The sequence below is a fragment of the Canis lupus genome, chromosome 27, assembly GCF_003254725.2.
Source record: "Canis lupus dingo isolate Sandy chromosome 27, ASM325472v2, whole genome shotgun sequence".
Taxonomy (NCBI): domain Eukaryota; kingdom Metazoa; phylum Chordata; class Mammalia; order Carnivora; family Canidae; genus Canis; species Canis lupus.
Window position 1 is genome coordinate 40,215,327 of NC_064269.1, and position 27,140 is coordinate 40,242,466.

General features: G+C 43.0%; 1 protein-coding gene and 1 long non-coding RNA gene across 5 annotated transcripts in view; both read right to left on the bottom strand.

Moving 5' to 3' along the window:
- Positions 1-935: 935 nt before the first annotated feature.
- On the bottom strand, positions 936-8,375 carry LOC125753791 (uncharacterized). Its single transcript, XR_007406331.1, has 2 exons — positions 7,917-8,375; positions 936-5,201 (listed from the first exon to the last, which is right to left on the bottom strand). It is a non-coding gene; the product is annotated as an uncharacterized LOC125753791 (long non-coding RNA).
- A 4,193-nt stretch (positions 8,376-12,568) lies between these two features.
- Positions 12,569-27,140, bottom strand: part of GALNT8 (polypeptide N-acetylgalactosaminyltransferase 8) — a 134,486-nt gene continuing 119,914 nt past the window's right edge. For all 4 annotated transcript variants that reach the window (XM_049102350.1, XM_049102349.1, XM_049102348.1 and 1 more), the window contains one exon: positions 12,569-12,945. In XM_049102350.1, the coding sequence (XP_048958307.1) occupies positions 12,826-12,945 (120 nt within the window). In that variant the 3' untranslated portion in view covers positions 12,569-12,825. The remainder of the gene's footprint in view (positions 12,946-27,140) is intronic.

The window sequence follows — 27,140 nt, forward strand, 5'->3', positions numbered from 1 at the left end:
CTTCTGATGCCTCCAAACTCTGCCCCCAGCTTCATGTGGCTTTCTCCTCCTCTCATCTGTCCTTTGTGTGTCTCTAGTATGAATATTTACCATCATATTTAGGGCCCATGCAGATAAGCCAGGATGATTTCATCATGAGATCATACACTTAATTACATCTGCAAACAAGTCACACTCACAGGTTCCAAGGGTTAGGATGTGGACATACCTCTTTGGAGGCCACCATTCAGGTCCCTGCACAGACAGTGGGGCAGCATGAGTGAGGAGACAGTGGTCAGGAAGATGGGTTGTTCTCCCTCAAGCTCTGGGACTCCAAGCCTAAGACACCAGTGTTGACTATGGAGCCTTCCTGTTCTTCAGGATTTTTTAACTCACTACACATCTCCAGCAGGACTGCTGTCTGACAATTCCCCCTAACACATATGCGCTGGTGGGGATTAGCTGACAGGTGGTCAAGGAGAGTGGGCCTGAAGGGAGGGCCAATGGAGCAGCCCTCCCAGACTAGCCACTCTTTGGGGTAACACAGTTTTTACCAGCCTCTGAGACAGGTCCTGGCCAGGCTGGCACGTTCCATGGCCAGAAAGGCAGTTCCCTCCCCCTAAACTGGGCTCAGACCACCTCCCTGAAGCCAGCCCTGATTAACCCCACCTTGCATTTGTCATCTGGTAGTGGTGGTTTCAAGCCCCTGCTCTGCCACTTCCCTATGGGAGAGATTTTGGATGTGGGACTTAATTTTTCTGACTCTCTGTTTCCTTAAACATAGACACAGACAATAAATCCTTGACCTGCTGGTCTCAGAGGCATATAGTGAAGACACGCAGCATAGAAGTGTGTGAAGAGTACTTAGCATGTTGTAAATATGATAATGCAATGAATTCAGTCACCGTAAGTCTGTTTTGGTGTAACTCATACATTCAAATATCTAGTGCACACACTACACACACAAACTCATTTTATTATAGATTAATACACTTTATGACTTAGTTTCCTCGTTTTCTAGTTACATGGTTGTCATCGTTTCAATTTGTACTTGCCAATTCACATATGTTATCATGGTTCCTGGGTTGGGGAGATGGACAGGAAGAAATATTTCCTGCCTCCCCACAAGACACAGAGTCTCTGAGCTTGGAGATACCTCTGTTTCCCCAGGGCAATGGGATCCCGGACCAAGTGGGCATCAGTGTTATCAATGAGTGAGCTGGCTGACAAACTGTTGTTCCAGAATCAGAAGGGCTTCACTGACTCCTCCTCACACAGCTACTCCTGCTGATGGCTTGGTGACTTCCACATGGGCCACTCTAGCTGTGGAAAGCATGGAGTTTGCAGCCCCCTACCCAATGCCCCACAAACTCCCCTTGGTAAGGACTTTGACTTCACCAGGGATGAGGCTAACACAGTCCTTGATCACCTCCTGGAGGCAGAGTATCTGTCTCTCTGCTGATGCGGTTTCTTTGCAGCTCATAGTTTGGGTCCTGCTGAGAGCAGATGACTTCACAGGCAGATTTTTCCATAGCTGGCCTGAGCACACCAGCTGGCTGAGAGCCTGTGGACTCTGGTTTGCTGATTGGTTTGCCCGAAGTTTAAGGGAAGTTCTTCCCCATGGGTCAAGAAGGCACTTACCTCCATGGCCTGGGAAGGAATGCAATATTTATCCCACATTTCTAGGCAAACAATAGTCAGTGGCCCCTGGAACTGCTGGAATTCTAGTCTAGCAGCAGGGAACCCAGTTTCCACTCCCTGCCACTAGTTGGCTGTGTGACTCTGGGCAGGTTACTGCACCTGTCTGAGCTTTAGTTAACTCTTCTGCACAAAGGAGAGGCTTAGATCTAATGATGTCTTGGTCTCTTCCTTCTACGGTTCTGAATTGCTTGTTATTCTGGGGTTGAAACTGATCTGTGTGTGTGTGTGTGTGTGTGTGTGTGTGTGTGTGTGTGTGTGCTGGGGCTGGTGGCCACTATTTTTCCCTCTTCCCCTCCCTGAGCACTACTGGCCTGGAGAGCATACTAGGAGGGTCAGAGATAAAGCATCCTGTGGATGATTTTCCCGTGGCACATTTTGTTCTTTTTATTAATTCACTCAATAAATATATATTCAGTGCTTAAAATATGCAAACACTGGTCTAAGCACTGAAGGATTTGTAGTGAACAAAAGAAGTGATATCCCCTCCACCAAAAAAAAAGAAGTGATATCCCTATCCTTATGGAACTTAGGCAACAGATAATGAACCAGAGATAATAAGATATAGGGTGTGTCAAATGGTGAAAAACCCAAAATTAAGCAAGGGGAGGGGCACTAGAGAGTGCTGGGAAGGGAGATGCCAATTTTAAGTAGGGTGGCAGGGAAGGGCACACTTAGTGTCATGGAAATGAGAGTCCAGAGATAGGGGCATCCCAGAACCCCAGGCTCACATGGAGCCTGACATAACAAGCAAAGAGGCCAGTGGGATGGGCTGAGTCAGGTCGTGGTGGGAACATATGAGGATGGGGAGTGTGGGGTCTGTTCAGGAGCACTCAGAACTCTGGTCCCTTCTCCTATCTACTGGGGGCCCTGAAGCAAATGGCTAAGTGCCAGGAATGAAAGAGGGAAAGGCAGGGTCTAAGGGAGCCTCAGAAGGACTCAGGGACACAAAGCATGCCGCGCCATTAGCATCTCTGCCCAAATCACTCCCAACCAACTCCCAAGCTTTCCCAGAAGCAACTCTGCCCTCTGAGTGTTTGGTTTCCTCCTTCCTCTCTTCCTCCTGTGGAGCCTGTGACCCCCATAGCCCTGCCCACCTGCCTCCCTGACACATGCAGAGCTGATCCACCCCTGGCCACTGTCTGTGGCACCCCCAGGCACCCCCTCCTCTCCCAAGGCTGACTTCATGCCTATTCCATTGTCCAAAACCTCCCACAATGCAGCTCTCTATAAAGTAGTGCCACTGGAGGGGAGGTGGGGAGAGATCTGAGTGTAGAAATGTGGCAAAAGAAGAGAAGAATGTGGTAAATTAAACCAACTGCCACCACATTTGAAGGCAATGTCATTGCAGTTGCCAGGATGAGAGTAGAAGCTGCTCTGGCCCGAAGCCCTGAGCTATTGGACGGAGGAGCATATTGGGTCTCCATGAACTCCCCAGCACAAAAAAGTAGCTTCTTCTTCCCTTGCCTGGGTCCAGCTTTTTCCAACCTTCCCTAGGCCTTTCCTGACCACCCTCTTTTCTTCAGGAAGACCCTTGACCTCCATTTGCTGTGGCCTCTCCCACCTAACGCCAAAGTCTCTATGAGAAACACGATGACTTGGCCTCTGTAAGGGCTTTAAAAATAGACTGTGGATCTCCTGAAAAAGAAAAGAAAAGAAAAGAAAAAAAAAGAAAGAAAGAAAGAAAGAAAGAAAGAAAGAAAGAAAGAAAGAAAAGGAAAAGAAAAAAGAAAAAAAATCCCTGGCTAAAAATAGCTCTCAGCATATCTAGGGGAGGAAAAAAAGAAACTGCAGCAAAATTCAATTGGAGCAGTGACTTTCCTGCCTCTGATGTTCCAGGTCAGTTACAGCAGTGGGGAAGACTGGGGCGGACGGAGGGAGGGAGGGGCGGAGGGAGGGAGGGGGAGGGAGGATGGGGGTCCCACAAGGACAGAGAAAGGATCACCATGGCCATCTATAGCACACGCTGCTTGCTCTGCCACCCCTGACTCTTGGTCCTTGGACCCCTTCCTGGTTCCAGCAACCAGGCAGCATTCAAGACAGCAGAAGGAAGCTGCAGAGCCTGAGTCGGCAATGAGAGCTGTGCAGAGCAGCAGAGAGGACCTGGGGGCAGGCCCTGCAGCGTCCCAAAGACGCGAGTTCAAGGAGCGCAATACATCAGGCTAGGATCTGATGTTGACAATTCCTGCTATCCAAACAGCTGCAGAATAGCTAAGGGTTGAGGGCAGATGCTCTGTCTTGAAGAGCTATGGCTTTTGCACTCAACAAGGGACAAAGCCTTTTTGGAAACTGCCACTAGGAAAGTCAGAATTCATATCCAGAACATCAGTGTGGTGGGGGGCGGGGGGGGCAGTGAATCCCACGGGCTCTTGTTTAAGACCCCTTTCAGTGGCTGGCAGGAAAGAGAGCTGTGTGGAACAGGACAGCATGGAGACATGGTTTTGCTTACTAAAAACGCTTTAAAAAGTGCAGTCAAGGTGGGAACTGCACACACACACACGTCCCTTTTCATTTAGACCTATAAAAGAAGGACTCTGCTCATTTGCTCATGTCAAAAGCCATCACAGCGAGATGGAGAAAAATCAGACAACAGTCTAAAAATAAAGGCTTCTGGTCCCTCCATTTAGTTGTAAGGAGGGGCTCTATCTGAACGTGGGATTTGCATGTGTTGGTCACAGGGACAGGAGGATATTCATAAGCTAATTGGGGCAAGGGAAGGATTCCTTAGACATATGGGTGGATCCAGGAAATAATGCGCCAAGTCCACAAACTAAATTTTTCCTGCCTATGTTTGTCTCCATACTTTGCCATAGAGGTTGTACTCCTATGTGCACACAAAAGCATACACTTACACACAGAAATGTGTCCCCCCAAATGAATTAGGGTTCAAATTACATATCCAGTGAGCCAGTGATCTTAGCTGTTTGGATGTTACCTAGACTCGTACCTTTCTCTGAAATCACTAGGCAGCCACTTTTATGACAAGAAAGGAAAGAAAGGGGCTTTTGGTGGCAGAAAAGCAAATTCCTTCCAAATGATCTGTGGGGGATTCAGCTCTCTCCTATGTCCACCCACCTAGTGGGGGAAGAGGGGTCCCTGAGTGAGGAAGAGGCAGGGATACTGTGGACATATATGGTGGTGGGTCCTGGGCAGTGGGCGCCGGGTCTGCTTCGCGGCCTGCGCTCCGGGGACCAGAGCACAGGGACGGACACACTGCTCTGCAAGCGCAGGACAGGGAGATACCCTCTCCGTCATTTTGTATGTGAGCTCTCAGGACTGCTTTACTTGGTCTTTCCCCACCCCACCCCCCTCAAAGAATTCCTCCGCCTTCCCCACCCCAAGGAGCAAAGTCTGATCAGCATCATGGCCCTCGGTTGGGGTGGACAGAGACCTCGCGCTGGCCAGCCCACCGCAGGCTTGCACCCCATCCACAGCACACCTGGGCAGGTCGCATTGGTCCAGTGAGCCCGGCGCTCCCCTACTGCCACCTTGCACAAGCCCCATTCATTCTGTCTCATCTCCATCTGCAAAACAGGGATAGGCATCGTGTCAGGCCGCGCGCCCCCTCTTGCCTAACGCGGTCACCGTGAATGCGCAATGAGACAACGGGGTGGGGGGAACCAAACAACCTGAAAAGCAAACAGACCCCGCTCCCGGCCAAGCCAGAGTTCTCCATGGTGTTGCCCTTCAGGATTGCAGTGCGGTGCTGCGGATCCGGTTTTGCTCCCTTTCTTCAGTATTTTTCCTATTCTCCGACCCTCGGGCCCGTGAAGAAGCAGTCTGGCGCCCCCTGCTGGCCGAAGCTCCCCGCAGGAAGATGCTTCCCTCAAACGTGGTAATTAGCAGGAGGCTGCTCATTGACTAAGGGGTGGGGGTGGGGGGTGGAGAAGGGACTGGCCTTGTTTCCTTGGAGATGTAGCTACTCACCCATCTACGTCATGGACTGCTCCCTATAAATTCAGCAATCCCCAGCTGGTTGTTTGCACAGTGCTCTCTGCACTGGGTGTAGATGACAACAGGAGTCCTCACTGCATTCCTGGTCGATGCTACTCAAAGTGTGATGTCCTGACCTGCAGCTTTGGCATCAGTGGGAGCTTTATAGAAATACATGCCTGGGACCCTTCTCAGACCTGAATCTGCAAGGCCAGGGGTTGGAGCCCAGAAATCTGCATTTTAGCAAGTTTTCCAGGTGATTCAGATCCACAGTGAAGAATGAGGATTGGCCTAGCCCAAACCTGCCCTGGTATTTTGCTCATAGTAATGTCCAGAAGCCTTTCTTGATTATCAAGGCACTGGGCAAAACAAAAACAAAAACGTAAAACCCTGAAAAATGGTTTTTCCTTATTCCAACACCATATTGATTGGAATAATGTATTGATCAGCATACGGAATGCCTCCTCCCAGATTTGCCTCTAAGGAAACCCCCATACACTCCTGCTGTTGTCCACTTCCTTTTTCATCAAAATCCAACTTGGAACCAAGTTTGAGCCATTGAGGCAACTTTGAGAGACTAAGCAGTGCTTAGAAATGAGGACCCTGTCACTAGGATGTGGGGCAACCTCACAGAGTTCCCGAAGAGCTACCACTAGCCTGTCAAAAGCCAGGAGAACCAAAACAGAAACCAAACAACAGGCAATGATTGTTGACACAGGGAATGTAAACTTTAGTCCTCCTTTTAGACTTCTCCAGCCTACTGTTGTGACCCTGTCAAACATAGAGGAGCTCAGAATCATTTCTGATGAGTTGACTGATTCTAAGAGGTCAACCTAATTTTCTTATTACTGATATTTTTTAAAAGTTGCTTATATAGGGGTGCCTGAGTGGCTCAGTCGGTTAAATGACTGCCTCTTGATTTCTGCTCAGGTTGTGATTTTGGGATGGTAAGATTAATCCCGTGTCCGGCTCCATGCTGGGCATGGAGCCTGCTTAAGATTGTCTTTTTCCCTCTCCCTTTAACCCTACCTGCACCCCTCCGACCTGTGTGCTCTTGGGTATGCATGCTCTCTTTCTTAAAAAATTAAATAAATAAATAAAAATAAAAGATGCTTATGTGAAGGAGGGAAACAACTTTTAACATAGTTCAAACTATAGAGAACAGAGAGTTGGTGACAAATGAGCCACAATGCATGAGGACAAACTGAGCATTTGGCTGTTTGAAGATCATTGAAATCAACCCCTTGCTTGACAGAGGAGGGAATTGAGGCCCAGAGCTGAAGACTCCCTCTGGAAGAGAAAGTTTGTACACAGGTCACCTATCCTGGTAGGAGTTCAAAATAACCCAGCCTGATCTCTGGCCTGGTGAGATTCTGGAAAATCTCTGCGATTTTGGTATTTGAAGTGGAAAATCATTTTTTTTTTCAAAGATACTTGGTTCCTTTGCCATGTTATTGCCCAGATCCTATGGATAATTTCCCTTCTCAGAGAGCAAATTGGGCAGAATTCCCCAGGATGCCAGGCCTCTGTGTAGGCTTTCCAGAGCAGTTTCCTGCTGCTCCTCATTGCTCTGTGGACCAGGAGTTTGGGACCCCCATACGAGGCTCCTGAAGATGCCCACTTGACTTCACAGGCCATAGGATCAGGGAGTCTTTGAAGCCCTGGTTCCCACCACATGAGCCTGGGATCTCTGAGCAGCCATGTTTACCATTGCACACAGCACCTCCTCGTGCTCAAGCAAGGACACGCAAGGGGAGTGGAGGTCTTCACCCATTCACTGGACTTCCAGCCATTGGGGATTGCTGTGGGGAGAGCAGGGCAGCCGCTGAAGAAGGCAATGCAGACTCTCAGCCTTGCATGGATTCACAGAAAAGGTTTGGTTGGTCATGCAAGGACCCCGTGAAATGACCTAAGTGATGCCTCATGACCTCTTCCAATCAAGAAGTGCCATGGGCACCCAAGGGCAGCTCTGAGTATCTTCCCCCACCCCACCCCCCTTTAGGCCTATAGGAGAAATACAGGTGGTGGTAGCTCCCTCTAGTGGAGTTGTCAGAAATGGACAGTGGCTCTGAATCTTAATTGGGGAAGGCACCTTTCAGAGATCCCAAGCTGATGAGCATGACCCAGATTCTCCCATATGTCATCCCCAGTAGTACATGCAGTTTTTGGAGGAAGTTATTTTGTTTTGTTTTTTTATCACCGCCATCATGGGAGGCTGTGGCTTCAGGGACAAGCATGCTTGATCTCTGGCTTAAAGGCCTCAGGGTCGGCAACATGCCAGAAGCCTGAAGGCCAGGAGCTCTGACCTCCTATGCAGGAAGTCTCTTCCAGCCATTTTCACATCATGGACAAACCACTTTCACTTCTCCGGGGTGTGCTGGGGGTGGTGGAGTGCAGGTCAACCAGCTGATCTCTCATCTCTGAGATGCTCTATGACTAAGTTGAACTCACAGGCTATCGTTCAACCAGGAGGAAGACACAGTATTGCTCATAACCTGTTATGTTTGGAGGAAGTCTGATGGTCACCAAGCACTCTCACAGACATCACTGCATTGTGCTCTCACAACGACCTGACACACATGATCCTAATCTCACTGACTCTGCCATGACCACCAGGCTGGCTTTGTGTTCTGAGACTGAGCTGAGAGATGAAGGATCCTCCCACATGGCCTACAGAGCCCAGATTCCTGGCCAAGAGTTCCATCAAGTCTGCTGGCTTGAGTATAAAGCTCTATGAAAATGAGACTGAGAAGTTCCACTCATCCCTAGCAGGAGACTAATGTCTATATGACCCATCCCATAATAGGGATGATAATAATAATGATGGTGAGCACTTAAACATGCTTCCTGCAGGCCAGGCACAATTCTAGACACTGCTTAAATATTAATTCATTTTGTCCTCACAACCACCCTATGCCATAGGTAATCCATAAATCTGCCATTCTTGCACAGACACCAGAATAATTTTACTAAGTGCCAGAGTCACCTGGCTATGGTAACTGTCATTGAATATAGATGCTTAATAAGATTTGAATCCACACAAATCTCCCTAAGCAGGGGGAGAGGGCTTTCATTTTCCATTGTGTACCTGGAAATTAATTTGCCCTCAGTTATCCACATTGTCATAATGTGATTTCCAATAAGAAATACATATGTGATCTTCATCCTGTTTCTTCACAGAACTCCAAAAACTCGGAATTTCCTAAATGGTGAGAGATATCAAGATGTCTTCTGTTATGCTAATGAGGCAACTTCTGGACTGCTCTGAAGGGTAGGGGCTAGTAGCAAGAAGAACCAACCAAGTGATTAGGAGGTTGGAACCTTTGGTTCCTCCTCTCTGACCTCTGGGGAGGGGGGCGCGGCAGAGGTTAAATCAACTGCCAATAGCCAATGATTTAATGAATCATGCCTGTGGAGTAAAGCCTCCCATAAAATCCCCAAAGGATAGGGGTACAGTGAGCTTCTGGGTTAGTGAACACATGAGATTGGGCAGAGTAGTGTACCTGGAGCAAGCATGGAAGTTTTGTGCCCCTCACCCCATACCTTGCCCAATATAGCTCTTCATCTGGCTGTTCCTGAGTTTTATCCTCTTATAATAAACCAATAAGCTAATAGGTAAAATATTTCTCTGACTTCCCTGAGATGCTCTAGCAAATTCCTGGAACCCAAGGAGGGTTTGTGGGAACTGGTCAGCCAGAAGCACAGGTGACAACTTGGAGTCTGAAGTGGGGTGGAGGCAGCAGTCACATGGGACTGGAACACTCAGCTTGAGGGGCCTGAGGCCACTTCCAGGTAGACAGTGTCAGAATGAGTTGGACTGTAGGACACCCTGCTGGTGTCAAAGAATTGCATATGATGTGGGAAAACCCTCACTCGTAAATGGAATCAGAATCATGCACATGATGGCGCTCATGATCTCGGAATTACTAAGTGGGAAGAGATACTGGAGATCATTTGGTCCAGTTCTCCATTTTTCAGATGAAATAGAGGACTCAAGGATAAAAAAGTGAAAGGTCTTGATGTACATCACACAGTGAGTTTAGTGGCAGGACCAGGACTCGTCCCGGGGCACCAGAGTCTCAGCCCAAAAGCCTTTCCACTATACCATGTTGTGGCTGTCATGCACTTGAACAGATAAACAGAGATTCTCTCAACCCCATTCCATCTGTGGCCTACAGAGCTCCCTCATCTTTAGCCAGCCCTTCTGAGCCTAAGAAGTAAAATCTTTCTGATAGTTGCCTAAGGCACCCAAGAGTGACCTGATACCTCACCTAAAACAAAGCCAATAATCACCCTAGAATGGTGTGTTCCACAGACAGTCAGATGGCAGAGAGTGGGACAGCCTGAGAGCAGCCTGTGAGATTAGACCTCCTGCTTACGGCATGAGGGATGGCCATCCTCCTTCATCCATCTGCTCTGGACAAGGCCCCCATGGCCCCACCTTAGGGGCCACAATAGAGGTCTTCTCAGCCTCCTGATGATTTTTCTTCTTTTCTCATACTGATTTGGGGTTCTGCTGGTCCATTCCACCCACCCCACCTTTTCCTTCCCCATTGTCTCTGCCTCAGGGTATTTTGGTCTCCTGTTTCCTATTTAGGTTTGATTTCCACCGAGATGTGACAACACCTTGCCTGCCATTTCCCAGCTGGGGCCAATATCAGTTGTGTCCCCAGCTTTCCTAGGAGTGGTATGAGTTGAAAGGGAACCTCTGGACAACCTCTCTTTACTGCTCTGTAGCCATAGACTTGAGTGGCAGTCTCCTGGTCCGAGGGCATTCTGCTACGGGTGTTGTCACTTGGCTGAGAAGCAGGCTCCTCTACTGTTGTTTGAGTGGGGAGAGTGAGGAATGTGCACGGAGTAGTGAATAAAATCAGGGAATGGGTGTGTGGAGTGGGAAGATGGAGAGACTGAGAATGTAGAACAGAGGCTCAGACATAGCCCATCCCAGAAATGGGGTCAGGAAGAGAGCCTGGGAGGAATGACAACAGCCACAGCTCTCCCCTGGCTTCCTGAAGAGGAGCTGAAGTGGGGCAGATGCACAACTTGCTTCCCTGGATGAGAGTCATCCCACCAGCCAGCTTCTGGGAGTGGGCCACCGGACCTCCAGCGGCAGCCAGAAAGGGTGGTTCAGCCTCCATGCCTTCCCTTTCTTCCACACACCCCTCAAGCCCCCAACCCTAGAGTCATCCTTGCTTCTCTCTTTCTCTCACACCTCACATCCAATTCCTTCTGTCATCACCCCCACTGCTGACAGTGGTCCAATCTGTCACCAGCTCACCCCGAGACTATTCCAACAACCTTCTAACTGGTAAAATCTGTTAAAATTCTATTACTTTTCTTCCCAGAACCCTGGGGGGAGGTCTTTCTTCCAACTCAGAATATAAGCAAAGTCCTTTCAGGAGCCTGAGAGGCCCTGTCTGGTTGGCCACCCAGCTATTTCAGGCTTCATGTCCTGATCCTCTCCTGCTTGCTCGCTGTCCTCTAGCCACAGTGGAGGACACACTGGCCTTCCTACTGTTCCTAGAGCATGCCAGGGATGCTCCCCGCCTCAGGGTCTTTGTATTTGCTGTTCCCTCTATCTAGAATGTTTCCTCCAGGTACCTTCCTGGTTCACCTCTTGTCCTCCCTCCACTCTTTACTAACATTACCTTCTAGGTCAGGCTTTCCTTGTCTTCCCTATGTTAAATTGATCTCCAACCCCACCCACCACTGTATTCCATAGCTCCCTTTCTTGATTTCTCTCTATTACCTTTATACTCACCTAGCAAACAATATACTTTAGTTATTTATTGTATCCATTGCCTATGCCCCTGCACCAGAATGTACCCATCATAAGGACATGGATTTTTGTTGATTGATTTTATTCATTAGCTTGACACACAGACACCCAAGGAACACTCGCTAAATGAAGGAACAAAGGGTAGACACAGGTTGGTAAATAGACCTTCACAAGAAATGTCAGTTTTAGGGTTTCTCTACTAAGAAGAGATGCCTAGGAGGGAAAAGGATGTGTGCATGTGTGTGTGTGTGTGTGCATGTGTTGCATACATGTGTGTGTTGCAGAGTGGTTTGACAATTCCCTCACTTGTAATAAATAATGTGTGAGTTCTTGATGATTCTTATATAAGCAGTTTAACTTTATGTCTTAACAAGAGTCAACATCTCATTCATTCACACATGGCCTTACTCATTCACCAGACATATTATGAGTGATAATCGTGTGTCAGGTACTGTGCTAGACATTAAGTGGGCACATGGCTAAGATTATATAGGCTAAGTCCCCTATATAGAGACTTCCAGTGTGGTAATGAAGGCCCACATTTAGCACATTTCTAGGAGGGTCCAGGCATTATAGCAAGTTGTAACCCCTAGACGTACTTCATTAGGAAAGTAAAGCCTGGGCGGGGTGGGGGTGGGGGCGGGAATCAGCCTCATCACTTGGAAGAATAACAAGCAGGTACAATTTCCCCCTCCAGAGCACCTAGAAGGAAGCTAGAGAGAGAGATAGGCAGGCAGGAAGGAAGGACCTTCCAGAAGTAGTCTCTCTCTCCATTCTCTGAAAAAGCCCAGGAGTGAAAAGCTGTCTGTGACAAGAGCAATGTGGGTCACATACCAGAAAGAAGTCCTTCCTGCTCCTAGGAGACCCTGCAATGGCATCATCTGAGGCCTGGGAAAGCCATGGGAAATATAGCTCTGACCCTGACATTTGCCCACTGGCATGTGTACAGAAGAGGCAAACAACTCCTAGAGAATGGGTTGCCTTCTTGGAGAATGTTGCCTGTCCATGGTGAGGTCAATGCAGAGGGTATTCAAGCACCTTTTCTGATCGTCTGTGGGTGGCACCCGGAAAGGTACCCAAGTGCTCTGACCTGGATACCCAACTGCTTTTGTCACAAGTGCCTGACTTGTCTGCTTAACTTAGCTGTTGATGTCCCCATGCAGCAAAACACACGGCCTCTGAGACTTTGCCATATATTTATTTGTTAGTCTTCATGGCCACCCTTTTCCTGGGTGGGTCTGTAGCACAGCCATGCACTTTCTGGCATCCTTTGACCCTGACCTCCCCATACCTGGTCTCTTTTGCCCACACCACCACCTTTCACCTTCACCCCACAGCCTCACCCCAACATCCTGGGCCCCATCTTTAATGTTGGTGGGTGTGGTTTCAGCTTTTTCTATTCTGGTGACTGCTTGTGGGAGGCTACTGGAGAGATGTCAGGCCGCATGATCCAAGGAGGGGGTCTTGTCTTCCTGAGAAGTTGGGGTCCAGGCCCTCTCTGTCCAGCCACTACCAGAAATGTATGTGTAGGTCTCCTTGCTGTGCCAGCCTTTTCCCTGCCAGGGAAAATCAGAACAAAAGGAAGTATAGTTAGGGATATGAGGGTAAGCTGCATGAGCAACAGCACCAAGAAACCTGGGAACAATCTCCAGCCTTTTTTCAGTTCCTCTGGCATGCCAATGGTGGTCCCTCACCTGGCCCCTATTTCTGAGCTCTCTGGTTCACTCAAACCATACCTCCCACCCCATAAACCCCCCAAGGGTCCCTGCAACCCATCAGCCACTGCTGAGCACTCTGAACCTAAAGCCACTCCTGCAAAAGTTGTTTTTAAATGCTGTATCACTAATTCTCTAATTTCAATGGAATCAAGTCCAAGCAATGTGCTCAGCCCCTAGGCCCTATAAAGTGAAGCCTCATACAATCTACTCAACTGGGATCCCTTTTTCTTAATGCCCTATACCATCAACCTTGGTCCCAGGGGCTTATCTTGGGCTCTTTGTATACACTGGGCATATCTCTCCCTCCATGAAAGAATTCTGGCCTCTGTCTAGATCCTCCCTTGCCCAGGCCATGGGATGCTCTTGTTTCTCCTTGCCTGGGCCCATTGTGGTCCCACCACCTTCATGAGCCTCTCTGGCCATCCCAACATGATTGATCACTCTCTTCCCTGATATCCTGAGGCCTTTGAGGCCTGCCCCATACCACACATGTACATTGTTTTCTATTGGAAAGTGTGAGATCCACAGCCCACAGTCTTATGTTCAAGGCCTGCCTCTATCATTCCCTGGGCAAAGAAAACTAGACCCCTTGCTTCACCTGATGTGAGGTGCATGTGTTTGTGATCACAAAGCACTTCAAGAGCACACCAGAGTTTGGCTAAACACAAACAAACCAACAACGTCTTGCAACTTCTGTCTCTGCATGTGTAAAATGAGGATGACCATGGACAGACCACGGTCAGATAAATCAGTTCCAAGCTTCTTAGAGCAACCACAGGGACCTAGTGAAACTGCTTTGTAAAAGATACATTACCAAAATGCCAGTAGATACTGGTCCTGTGTAGTAACTTCCTGTAGAATGAAAAGATTTAGTATTTATAATTTCAGCTATTGGGGAACAAGCCCCAAGTTTCATAATATGGAGTTACTGTAATTTAGTAAAGCACAAATGTGATGCAAAAGTATCCTGCAAGCCTGGTGTTCTGGGGGCAGCAACTCACCTCATGGCTAAGTGTTGCGGGCCATGTGACATTGGACCCACAAGACCAGCAGCAACATACTTTCCAGTGGGGACATTTGTGTGGTAACCTCTGCCAAGGGGTTGAAAGCCTTTGTTTCTTTGTGAAATTCTAATGGCCATCAAGTGAAAGATAATACTTTAGCAAATGATAAAAATGGTTTTTTTTTTTGTTATTTCAGAAGAAAGAGAACAGAAAACTTCTTTAAAATTATTTATTTACTTTTAAGTAGTGTCTACACCTAACATAGGGCTTGAACTCACAACCCTGAGATCAAACGTTGCACGCTCCACTGAGCCAGCCAGGGTACCCTAAGAACAGAAGACTTCTTATTCTCACAGACTGATGATTGGGAAAAAGCCTGTATAAGCACTTTTGCATTCAAATTTGGGGTTGTGTCAGGTGTCTGGATACAATTTCCAGAGGTCAAGGGTCTGTATTAGGCTCACTTCTTATGATATGAATATAAACTATACACTTTACCCCAAGGCTGCTGTTATAGCTTCTACAACTCTTCATGTATTCTCAGGGAATTCACTACACTTTACACATCAGCCTCCCCTTTCACCCCCCAAAAATCATTGAAAAATCATCTGACCTAGCGTTAAAAATGGCAGATTAAAAATATGGGAATTTTTGTTGTTGTTGCTCCCTCCTGAAACCCTACTAAAATACCTGTGAGGGAAATTTTTAAAGGGGGCAGGGAGATAAAGTTATAAAGACAAATAAGTCAGGATAGTGGATCAAATATAAGTAAAAGCTAATTTGTAGCTGACGAGAACCCATTGGAGGAACAACCATTGGAGTAACTGAGGAGAAGGGCAGGATTTGAAACTGAGTGCCTATAGATGAGGGTCAATAAGATGTGGAGATTTGCTCCCAGGGAGTCAATGAAGGCTTGGGACTTGGCAGCACCCAATATCTTAGAAACATAATCAAGGGGGAAGTCTAAAAAGTGGCTGCAGTTAGGCATACCTATCTAGGTCTCCTCCTCAGCCCCAAAAAGCTACTTACCCACCTAAAACCCCATCAAAGAAAAGCTTGAGAAGAAACTAAACCAGAAAGGCCTGGATTCAAGGTCAGCTGGTCTTAAGTAAGGCAGAAGGCATGTACTGCAAGTAGAAAGGGTTATATGTGGCATGAGTGTCTACATGCTCAGTGTGAAAAGTCTGCCACCTTCCCTGCCTTGCTCCAACAGACAACTGGAGAACTTCCTGGAGAAACTTAGGGAATCCAAGAGAAAATGCCTCCAGACATCAATTCCTAGAAGTCCCCAACAAGATGGCTTAGTCTCCACTACATTGCCTTGCCATGAGCACACCACTCAACAAGCCTCCATAGCATAGCCCTTTCACACTTTACTCTTGAAAATTAACAGTTACTCTCAAGTTACAAGTATCTGAGGAAAGACTTGAGCAGACCAAAAAGACAAATGACAAATTCAGAGGAAACAGAAAATGCCAGAAGCAAAGAAAAAAAGAAATCGGAAACCCTCACTTAAATATTTTATCCTTAAAACAAGAATAGGTTGCTATAAGGAAGGAGGCATCAAAGAAGAAGAAAATAATTCTAGGAAATTGAAAGTATAATAGTTGTTAAAAAAAAGTCAACTCAGTAAACGTAAAGATCTAATTGGCTTTGTTAAGTAATTCTTGAATCAGGCACCATCCCATCTTATAAGTAAAGGGGAGCTCTGAGTAGTTAAGAAATGGAAGGTCTTTATAGGAAAAGGTAGGGCAAGAATGTTATTAGAGAAAGAAAAGAAAAAAAAGAAAAGAAAGGGAGAAAGAAGAAAGAAATAGAAAGAAAGAAGATAGAAAAAGAAAGAAAAGAAAGAAAGAAAGAAGAAAGAAAAAGAAAGAAAGAAAGAAAGAAAGAAGAAAGAAAGAAAGAAAGAAAGAAAGAAAGAAAGAAGAAAGAAAGAAAGAAAGAAAGAAAGAAAGAAAGAAAGAAAGAAAGAAGAGGAAGAAGGAGGAAGAGGAGGGAGGAATGAAGGAAGGAAAGAAGGAAGAGAGGATTGTTTCAGTTAAGATCCCTTCTCCTGAGGGGAAGAGCAGGGAGTCCTATCGATTACCTTATCTTCCTTTGGGAGATAGAGAGGGCCCAGATGACGGATTGTCTCTGTCATATTTTCTTGATGCTGACCAGAATATTCTAGATTGATTGGTTTAACATTCTACTCTTGGAGAGGTTGCCCAGAAGGAAGTGACTCCACCTCTGACCTGATTTCCTTTTTAACACAGCCGAAATAAAACTTAAATAGGTCTAGAAAATAAAGCTGAGGAATTCTCCCAGAAAGTAGAAAAAAAAGTATAAAGACAGAAAGTAAAGTAAATGTGATACTGTGATTTATAAGAAATATATATTTTGGACTTTGTCCATGGTTCCTGGTTCACAGTTGCCAAATCCCATGTAATTTCCTAAATGATTAGAGCAATAGGGGCATCTATTGTTATAATATTTGGCTCTTGTCCTTAGTTTCTGAAATAGCTTCAGAACCATAAAGGTGAAATGGGTGTCTTTTACAGGCCTCTTTGAAACACATCTGAGTTTAAGTGAATATAGCAACTTTTGGAAAGCCCCTAAGAATGGGGGGCTAGTTGCCAGGGAAACCAACCCAAATTAGAGGGTTGGAACTTTCCATCTCATCTCCCTCCTCCGTCTACACCACCCAGAGACCTCCTGGGAGAATGGAAGGCTGGAGGTTAAACAGATCAGCAATGGCGAATGATTTATTCCCTCACTGCCTATGTAATGAAGGCTTCACAAAACCCCAAAAGAACATGGTTCTGAGAACATGCAGGTTGATGAACATGTAAAAGTGCTGGAAAATGGCGCCCTTGAGAGGACAGGGAAGCTCCATGTCCTTTCCCCAATCTTGCTCTATGCATCTCTTCCATCTGACTGTCTTGAGTTACATCCTTTTATAATAAGGTGGCAATCTAGCAAGTAAACAGTTTTCCTGAGTTCTTGAGCTGCTCTAACAAGTTAATTGAACCAAAAGAGGGGATTATAGGACTCCTCAATTTATAGCTAGTCTTTAGAAGGACAGGTAACAACCTGGACTTTCTATTGATGTCTAAAGTGGAAAAGAGAACAGTCTCGTGGGACTGATCCTTTAACATGTGGGATCTGATAATGTCTCCAGGTAGATAGTGTCAGAATTGATTTGAATTGCAGAACCCAGCCAGTGTCCACAGAATCTGAAAATAGCTCCTTTTTAACCATCCCCCGCAAATATACATTTTGTGGCCAGTGGTGCTGTGAGTGTAATATAAGAGTAGAGGACACACACGAGTGATTTTTTCCTTAGAATAAAGAAATGTAAGAACCAGGTAGGAGATCCAAAGTCAGTCAATAGGAGTTCTGAAAAAAGAGAACAGTCAAAACCAGAGTAGAAGAAAATAATCAAGGAAATAATTCAAGAAAATATTCAAGAACTGAAAAATGAGCATTTTCAGACCATGAATGCCCACTGAACACCCATGAAAATGAATAAAAATATACCTACATCAAGGCACAGCTTGATGAAATTTAGGAACTGGGACAGTATCAGATTCTACCAAAAGCAACACTAGAAGCTAGAAGACAATAGAGGTGATTTTCAACTTAAAATGCTATAATTATTCAATCAGGATAGGAAGATATCTGTATTGCTGGTGGGAAGTTTAATAAGTCCCATTCTCCTTTTGGGCATCAAATAGTATTGAGTATATAGAAAAGTAAGTAATAGAAAAGAAGATATTTAGTAGCTATGGAGAAAAATAAAAAGTACAAGAAGAGAAATGTAGTTATACCATAGCTCACTACTTGGCTCAACAAGAAATAATATTTAAAATCATAATAAAATAAAAGAACATACTAAACTGATAAATGTCAAGCACTTAGATTGAGAAGGTGTGTGTCTCTTGTGAAGAGTAATGTAGATGGTGTAAGAAAGAAAAATCCTTATCATCCATAATAGGAAGTTTGTTTTTCCAAGACTTAAAAAATTGGTGTAGGAGGGGGAAGAATGTAAGTGCATTATTGAGAAATACAGTCTAGATATGCAAATTTAGAATAAAGAGCTAAAGAATTGAAAGAGATTTTCTTCTGAAGAGTACATGATAGGGATGGGGAGACATGGGGACAGAGACTGTTAATTTTGATTCTAAGCATTATTGAAAAAACTTATCTTTTAAAGCCTACTAATATTTTAATCTAAAAAAAAATAAATAATACATGAAAATTTCCTTAGCCTGAAAGACACGAGTCTCCAGATTGAAGAGCCAGTTCTAGGGTTGTAAAATATAGCAAAACAAACAAAAAAGATGGACACTCAGTTAAATATGAATTTCAGAGAAATAGTAATCTTTCAGTAAAAGTATGCCTAAAATATTGCAAAATTTACTTGTAGATTATCTGAAATTCAAAAGTAATAAGTATCCTCTATTTTATTGAGTTCTTGAGGTCCAATACATGCATACCAAGGTACATAGCATGACACTAAAAAACACTGGGGATAAAGAAAAGATGTTAACTTCCAGAGGAAAAAAAACGTCACAGGCAAAGACATCAAAAAAGCATTGACTTTTCATGGCAAGATTGGAAATTTGGAGACAGTGGAACAATGCCTTCAAAATTCTGAAGAAAAAACAATTCCATTCTGGAATCTTTTATCCATAAAATCATTAATCAAGCCTGAGACTTGAATAAAGGCATTTTTAGGCATACAAATGTTCAAAATGGTGCCTACCTCCTACTAGAGGATCTGCCCCCACAAAAGAAAAGAAAAGAAAAGATACAAGGCAAGAAAGAAGAAAGCACAGACTTCAGGAAGACAGAGACCCAATGTTAAGAGAGAAGGGAGATGAATTCCCAGGAATTCCCACTCTCTGCTGTGCTGGGGCAGAGAGACAACAGGCAAGATTGGAGTGAGAGAATGGAAGATTACAGGGTAAAAAAAGGAACTGACAGAGAGCCTGATGTATTTGGTCACATAGAAAATGATCAGTAGACAGGTTTTCCACCTCTGTTGGAGAGTTTGAAGAGAATCATAAATACATGCACAGAAAATTAAGCAGGTAAAGAAAATGCAATTATTAATGACATGTTTACAAGAGATTAAATGAACATTATCATAATATACTGCTTGGAAATGCAGAAAATAATACTTAGTGATAATGATGTAAACACTAAACAGTGATTTAAACAAAAAATTATGCTGGAGGCAGAGAAGTGGGCATAAGATGTCATGAGACAAGAGGTAATCACTCAGAGTAAGAGTCAAAGTCCTGAAAGTAGCCCACAAGGCCCTACACAATCTATGTTGTCCACGTTACAGCTCTAATCTTACCCCTATTGTTCTACCCTCATTCACTTTCCTCCCACAAAAAGGGCCTCTGCTATTCTGTTCTTCAGGTATACCATATGTCCTTCTAGCTCAGGGCTTTTGCACTTGCTGTTTCCTTTGCTTAAAAGGTCCTTTTCCTACACATCCTCAGTGCTTCTCCTTCCCATCCTTCAGGTCTTTGCTCAGATGCCATCTTTTCTTGTAAGGTCATCCTTTCCTTCACTCTTATTTAACATTACATTTCTTCCTTAATATTCCCTACATCATCATGGAACTTTATTTTTCTCCATATTATTCATAACCATTCTATATAGAGCACCACCTCTAAATAATGAGATGGTTAGACAGGTATTTTATTTAAACGTTTGCTTATTCTCTCCATTGCAGTGAAAGCCCCATGAGAGCAGTGTGTTTTGTTCACTACAGGTATTCATGATTTGTTCACTAATGTATCCATGCCGAGAACACTGGCACATAGCAAGAGCTTTACAAATATTTGTTAAATGAAAAAAAGAACTCAAGATATATCAATTTAAGCATTTATGGAGAAAAATAAAAGTAAATACCAGAAACAAACTGTTAAAATTATTGAATGTGGTTGCACCTGAGGACTCAGATTTGTGGTAAAGAGAGAAGCAGGGCTAGCTGGTTTTCCTCAGAAGCCTTATAGCATTATTTGGGTTTATAAACCGTGCACCTGTATTGCTTTTAAAAAAATTAAAATTATTTTTAAATATGCTCACTGTCTTCATCCCCTACACATATTCCTAAATTATAATTCAATTTGATATCAGAAGGAAATGACTATGGGATTCCCTACCCTTTGTATTATTAATCCTAGAAGCCATCCTCTTCCTCTCCTCCATCTCTTTCTCTCTAACCAATGCCTCTAATCCATCCCCATGTCCTGAAGCTCTCACCTCCTTCATGGATCCTCTGATTCATTCACCTTCTACCTCCATTACTACTGCCCTAGTCCCATCTTCTACCTGGATGTTGCATAAGTTTTGTAATAGTCCCCTACATACATTCAGTCCATCCACCCTATTCCACTGTGGCCAGACAGATATTTTCAAATACAAATCTGGTCATATCACTCCATTGCAACTTGCTTTAAATATGCTCATGGTGTCCTACTGTTCTTCCACTAAAGATAAATCTCTTAACCCTCTGCCTTGCTTGTTTGCCTTATCTCTTGGCACCCCAGTCTCTCATGCTCATCATCTTTTTTTCCACCACAGAATCTGCACATGCTGTCACCTCTTCCTAGAATGCTGTTTCTCAAACTTTTTCCTGTTTGCCTTCTGCTCATCATTCAAATATCAGCTACAATGTCATTAAGTCAAATCCCCATATTTTAGGCTCTTTTTTAAAAGATTTTATTTATTTATTTATTCATGAGAGATACATACCACAGAGAGGCAGAGACACAGGCAGAGGGAGAAGCAGGCTCCACGCAAGGAGCCCGATATGGGACTTGATCCCAGGTCTCCAGGATCACATCCTGGGCTGCAGGCAGCACTAAACCACTGTGCCACCGGGGCTGCCCTATTTTAGGCTCTTATATGTGGATATCTGTACTTGTCACAGTTGCAGTTTTACATTTGGGCTTACTGAATTAGTATCTGCATCTCCACCATCAACACACACATGCACACATGTACACGTGCATGCACACATACTTACAGGCTCTTGACTAAAGAAGGAAATCTTCTTTTGTTGTTGTATCCCCACTGCCTAGTACATAGTAGAAATTCAATACATATGTACTGAATCTGTTGAAACACTGTCTTTTACTACTACAACAACCATTATGTTTCGCTTGGGTTTGAATAACATTTATCTGTCAGTCTTATCCCAGTCTTCAGTCTTATCTCTATCTTAAAATTCTAGGACTTGGAGACTGCATGCTTTTTTTGAAGGTCTGTTACTCACTCCTCTCTAAACTTCCAGTTCTCACTTGTACACATAATTTCTAGAAATGTTCATTGACATAATATGTGCAAAAGATTATGTGTTGTATGGGGTTTTTACCCTGGAGAGATTACATATTATAAAACCGTTCCTTACACCTTACTTTTAGATATGGTCATTCATGATACATTTCTATCACTTCACATATGATCTTTAAATGTGTTCTCTTCCTTCACAATTCAATACAGTTTCAGTTGGATGAAATCCAGTAAACATCTGATTAAAGCTAAAGATTCAGCACTTTAGGCAAACATAATGATTTTTATCTTGTCTCAACCAGTGAAGCTTAACACCAATACCAAATTATGTGCCAATGCCTTTACTATACAAGAAAGATGGGGACATTGGCTAGTGACAGGGTCACCATAAGAATGACCTTTAGTCAACTAGTGCACAAAATTCCAAATCCAGCATAGGACAGGGCACTTGGTGGGTGGCAGCAAAGGGGGTGGGGGAGTCTAAATTTGAACACCTAATGTTGATCACCACTGGTTTATAATTCCTTTGCAAGTAGAGACCAATCTGGTAATCCAACATTCACTTAACCCTTTGCTGAATAAAACAAGTTTAAATTAACCTACTTTTTTCTTTTGACTATTCAGAACTGTATGAGAAGCCAAAAATTCTTTAAAGTTCCTTCTAGAGAATAAGACTACCATGTTGTCTTCCTTTAAATTAATTTCCCATTAGACATAAGCTAAAATAGTCATGGTGAATCCCAAGTTTCTTATGTCTGCAATATAATATAACTGAGCAATACTAAATTCGAGAATTCCCCCATGAAGTTATTTTTAAAAGACCCCTTCCTTTCCACCTAAAATCAGTCTCTGGAAATAGCTAGCAGGAATCACCCTCCAAATGGCCTCCCCTCCCCAGAGCTTGGCCATACATCAGCAGGAGAAGATTGGGACAGAATCTGGATGATCCTGCCTCTTCCTGGACCCAGTGTGAACCAATGACTATCTCAATTTCTTCTCCACACTTGTTGCTTTCATCACTGTTTTCAGAGTTAGGCTCAACAGTTATTCCCCAAGCATTCTGACATCTCTGTGAATGATGTGGAATTTGGCATTCCTTGTAACCTTGAGCTTGATAAAAATTTTGGGTCCTCTGGGGGCAAATCACCAAAACCCTGTACATTCCCAGAAAGGTAGAGAAATGGCACGGCACAAGTTTAGGGCTATGGTTTATGCTTCAGACAACCATAATGAAACTGTCAGGACACTCTCATGGCTTAGTGTTCACCATTATCTTTAAGAGCATGTATGTACCTTAGAGTCACCAATGAAATGCCAATTAAACAAGGTACTATTTAATACCCATCAAGTCAATAGCCCAACTAGAGTATTCAATGTGAAAGCAGATGCCATAAACATTCTCATACAGAGCTGGTGATTTCTTCTATTTGTTTCTCTCTTATTTCTATAACCACCTCTTAACATTTTTCAAGACGGAAATAACATTTTCTGATCCTAAAAATATACCCTCATTCACTTGCTTCAACAAGAAGGGCCTACAGAAAACTATAAAAGAGAAACTGAAAATCATACATATACTTTCTACACAGAAAAAAAAAAAACACATTGCTTTTGGAATGCTACAGAGATCATCTTAGCCCAGCTATTCTTGTTCATCTAATAAATGAAACAAACAAGAATTGAAGCTGCATCACACTGTGAGAATATAAGATAATATTTTCATATCATACTGGTAGCTATGACCATTACTGTTATTATATACTTCAAGTAGATGAAGATAGATGATAGATAGATAGATAGATAGATAGATAGATAGATGATTGATAGATAGATAGATAGATAGATAGATAGATAGATAGATGATAGTGCACACTTTATGTTTCCACAAGATGGTCTTTGTGTGCCAAAAAACATTATTTGGAAGATACATTGCTTCAATAAATAGTTATTCAATTTATTAAGGTTGCACATTTTTCAGTGAAGTTATTCTTTAAGTTTTTGAATTCAAATGACAAATTTTGTTATTCTATTTATAAGCAAAGGTTGCCTGCTTTGTTTTTCAAGATCCTGAATTCCTCAAGAGGCTTTGAAAGCAATAAGAGGAGAACACCTTTAGGGTGTCTGTTATGGACTGAATATTTGTGTCCTCCCAGTATCCATATGCTGAAGCCCTAATACCCAATGTAGCTATATTTGGGGATGGGGTTTCCTAAGGAAGTAATTAATGCAAGTTTAAATGAGGCCATAGGGGTTGGACCCAGGTCCCATAGGATGGGTGTCCTAGAAAAAGGAATAGACCCTGACTCTCTCCCTCTCTCTCTCTCTCCCTCTCTCTCTCTCTCTCTCCCTCTGTGTGTGTGTGTGTGTGAGAGAGAGAGAGAGAGAGAGAGAGAGAATAGAGGAAAGGTCATATGAGAGCAGTGTAAAAGTAGTGGTCAGCAAACTAGGAGAGAGATCTCACCACAAATCAAACCTGCTGGCATCTGATCATGGACTTCTAGCCTCCAGAACTGTAAGAATATGAAATTCTGTTGTTCGAGCCACCCAGCATGTGCTATTTCCTTACAGCAGCCCTAGCAGCTAATACAATATGAGAAGCAGAGACTCCTTTACATCTGGTGGGGGGGGGGGCGGGGAAGGTTAGAAGTCAAGGATAAGAAAAGAGCAGGAATCCACATGCTACTAGATGGCTGCATCCCTGGACACTGCCAGACTTTGGAGGGAATGGTTGTTGAGCACACAAGGTGGCCAGACCTGAGGCGTGGGGTTCCCAGCCTGACAATGAGGCGGCAGAGCCCTACTGGATTTGTGAACTGAGATTTATACCCAGTCTTAGAGTTGCCAGATTGAGCAAATAAAAATACAGGATCCTTTCCTCCTCTAAGGAAAGAAAATCTATTGTGCTTCTCTTTGTATTTCCAGTGCTTCATACACTGCCTAGAACTTCAGTAGACTCAGTGATGCTGCTAAATTGATTAAAATAACCCTCAAATGTTTAAAAAAAAAAAAAAGGATCCCAGTTAAATTCGAATCTCAGATGATTTTGCAGTATTTGGGATACTCTTTTTTTTTCCTCTTTAAATGTTTTTCTTTTTTAAACTAAAAAGAAAACAGGGCAGCTCCGGTGGTGCAAAAAACAAACAAAAAAAACCGTTCACTCATTTGGAATATTCTTATATAAAAAATTATTCACTGTTTATTTGGAATTCAAATTAATTGGATAAATTAATTATTTTATCTGGGAATGCTACCCAGTGCAGGCATGGCTTTCTGGAGGGCATTTTAGTAATTCATGTCAAAGCCTTTAAACGTAAGTATTAGCACAACAATTCCACTTGTAGGAGTTAGTCACAAGAAATCACTAGATAATAAATATACAGGTAAGGATATTTCATCAATGTTTGCTCATAATCATGAAAAATTAAGGCAAGAGTGGTTGAACAGTTGTATTTTTGTTCAAATGTATGCGATCTTAAAGTTGTAACTTTTAGAATCTATATTTATTAGAATGAAAAGATGTCCAGAACATATTGTTAAATTTAAAAGAGTAATAAAGTACTTTTAAGTTTGATTTTATTTTTAACTATTTGTTGCAAGACACCATCTCTCACCCACACATACATGAAAAACATCTGGAATATTTATACCAAAATATTGACAGGAGCTATCTTTGGCTTATGAGATTATTGGTGACTTACTTTGTTCTATATCCCTTTGTGCATATATTATCTTAATAATCAGAATGAAACAATAATTATATTGCAATTTTGAAAAAGTACTTTTTCAAAGTACTTTTTCAAACTTTTTAAGAAAGAAGTATGCAAAAGCATTGATAATTCTATAATCTTGAAATTTGAAGCAAGGAATTCATGTATGGATTCAGTAATTACTTACCTAAAGTCAGAGATGTGATCCTTATCATGTTTTAGTGTAGATTTATCTAAGTTATGACATCTTCCTCTGGCTAAAAGAACCACAGAAACACCTGGATATGGTAGATATTTGCTATTGTTGTTCATTTTGTTTGGGATTGAGGGAGTTATTTTTTTCTCTACCTACCATCTATTTTGTCCCTTCTTCTTGTTACAGAGCACCAGTTTTCCTTCGGGAAAATTACCTCCAGATCCCATGCTCAGTCCACATGCTTTAGGTCAAACTGACTCCAACCTTAGAGCATGTGATCCTGATATGTCCAATCAGAACATGCCATTCCCCTGGCCTAATAATTTGTTCAGATAAGAGAATGAGATAGAATTCTGATCAATGAAAATCAGATTGTGGATTTTGTCAGGTCAAGAGAAATACTCTTTTTATTGGACTAGAAAACAGAAGAATATGTGCCTAGGGTTACTAGCCATCTTAGTGCCATTAGAAGCCAACATGGACAGCAAAATTACATCAAGAGAGACAAACAAAATTTACCTCCTGGATCACATGGTACCTAAAGCTCAGTTTTATTATTTTTTAAGCCAAACTCTTTAAAAGAATTTTATCAGTTTCAAGTAACGTAGTAAGCACATTAGACTTATTGTGAATTTTCCAGCAAAAGCTCTGGTTAATTTGATTGATATGAGGATAAAATGAATTGAATCTACTGGTACTAGTTGTAAACACTGTTTACAAGTCTGAGTAAAATTTCATTGGTGTCTAAAAAAAAACAAATAATAAATAAAATAAAATAAAATAAAATAAAATAAAATAAATTAAAATAAAATAAAATAAAATAAAATAAAATAAAATAAAATAAATTTCATTGGTGTCAATACCCCAAGGAGAAGCATTGCCAGGCATCTTGTATATTACAAGATATGTCTCATATTTAATGATTTTTGTCCTGCTTCTTGTATTGGTTTTCTCAGGGCACCCTAAATGTCCTGTATTCAGCATTTTTCAATAAATTACAAAAACTCAGCAGTTGGGGTTTTTATCAAACTTCTGGGTATGGGTATTTTTATTTGCTAAATGTGGTGGCCCTACTGAAGAGGAGTCATTCACTCTCTACACCTTGCCATGTTTCACCCTGCTCTTATCGTAGCTCTGCCAACTTAGCCCAATTTTGGCTAAAGTTATATGAGTTAATGAATTTTTCTTTTTTGAATAAGATGGTTTGAGCCAGATTTTTAGTCTCTTGTAACCAAAAGAAAACTAACTGAACCCAATTAATTGCAGAACCACCACCACCTAATCTGTAGAGCCTAATTATAGTAATAGCTACCTTTGACATTAATCAATTACTGAGTGTATTCAGGACATTTTAAATATGCTATCTCACGAATTAGCCTACTCATCCTTTGGGATAGACATTATTTTCTATATTTCACAGATAAGGAAACTGACTTTCTGTGAGTTGAAATAATTCTCCCCAAATCACACAGCCCGGTACATGGAACCAGTATACCAAAACATCAAGTCTGTATTCTTCTACTGAACCACACTACCTTCCAGTCCAGACTTGAAATTCTCAATTCTGGTTTTACACCACAGAGAGAATTCTTCCATTGGTTCACTGCTGGTTGAAGTAAAATAACCACCAGAAAGCCCACTTCCCACGAATAGCTCTGACTTGAAGCCAAACACCTGAAAAGTGGCTGAACAGAGCCTTGGTTTAAAGTGGGTGCAGGAAGCCCCCTGAGTATGACTATTTTCTCTAATTTCCAAGCAAGGATTATGATCTGAAAGCAAGTTTTTGGCTCACTTGAGTAGTGTCAAATTAATCAAGGTCAGACCCAT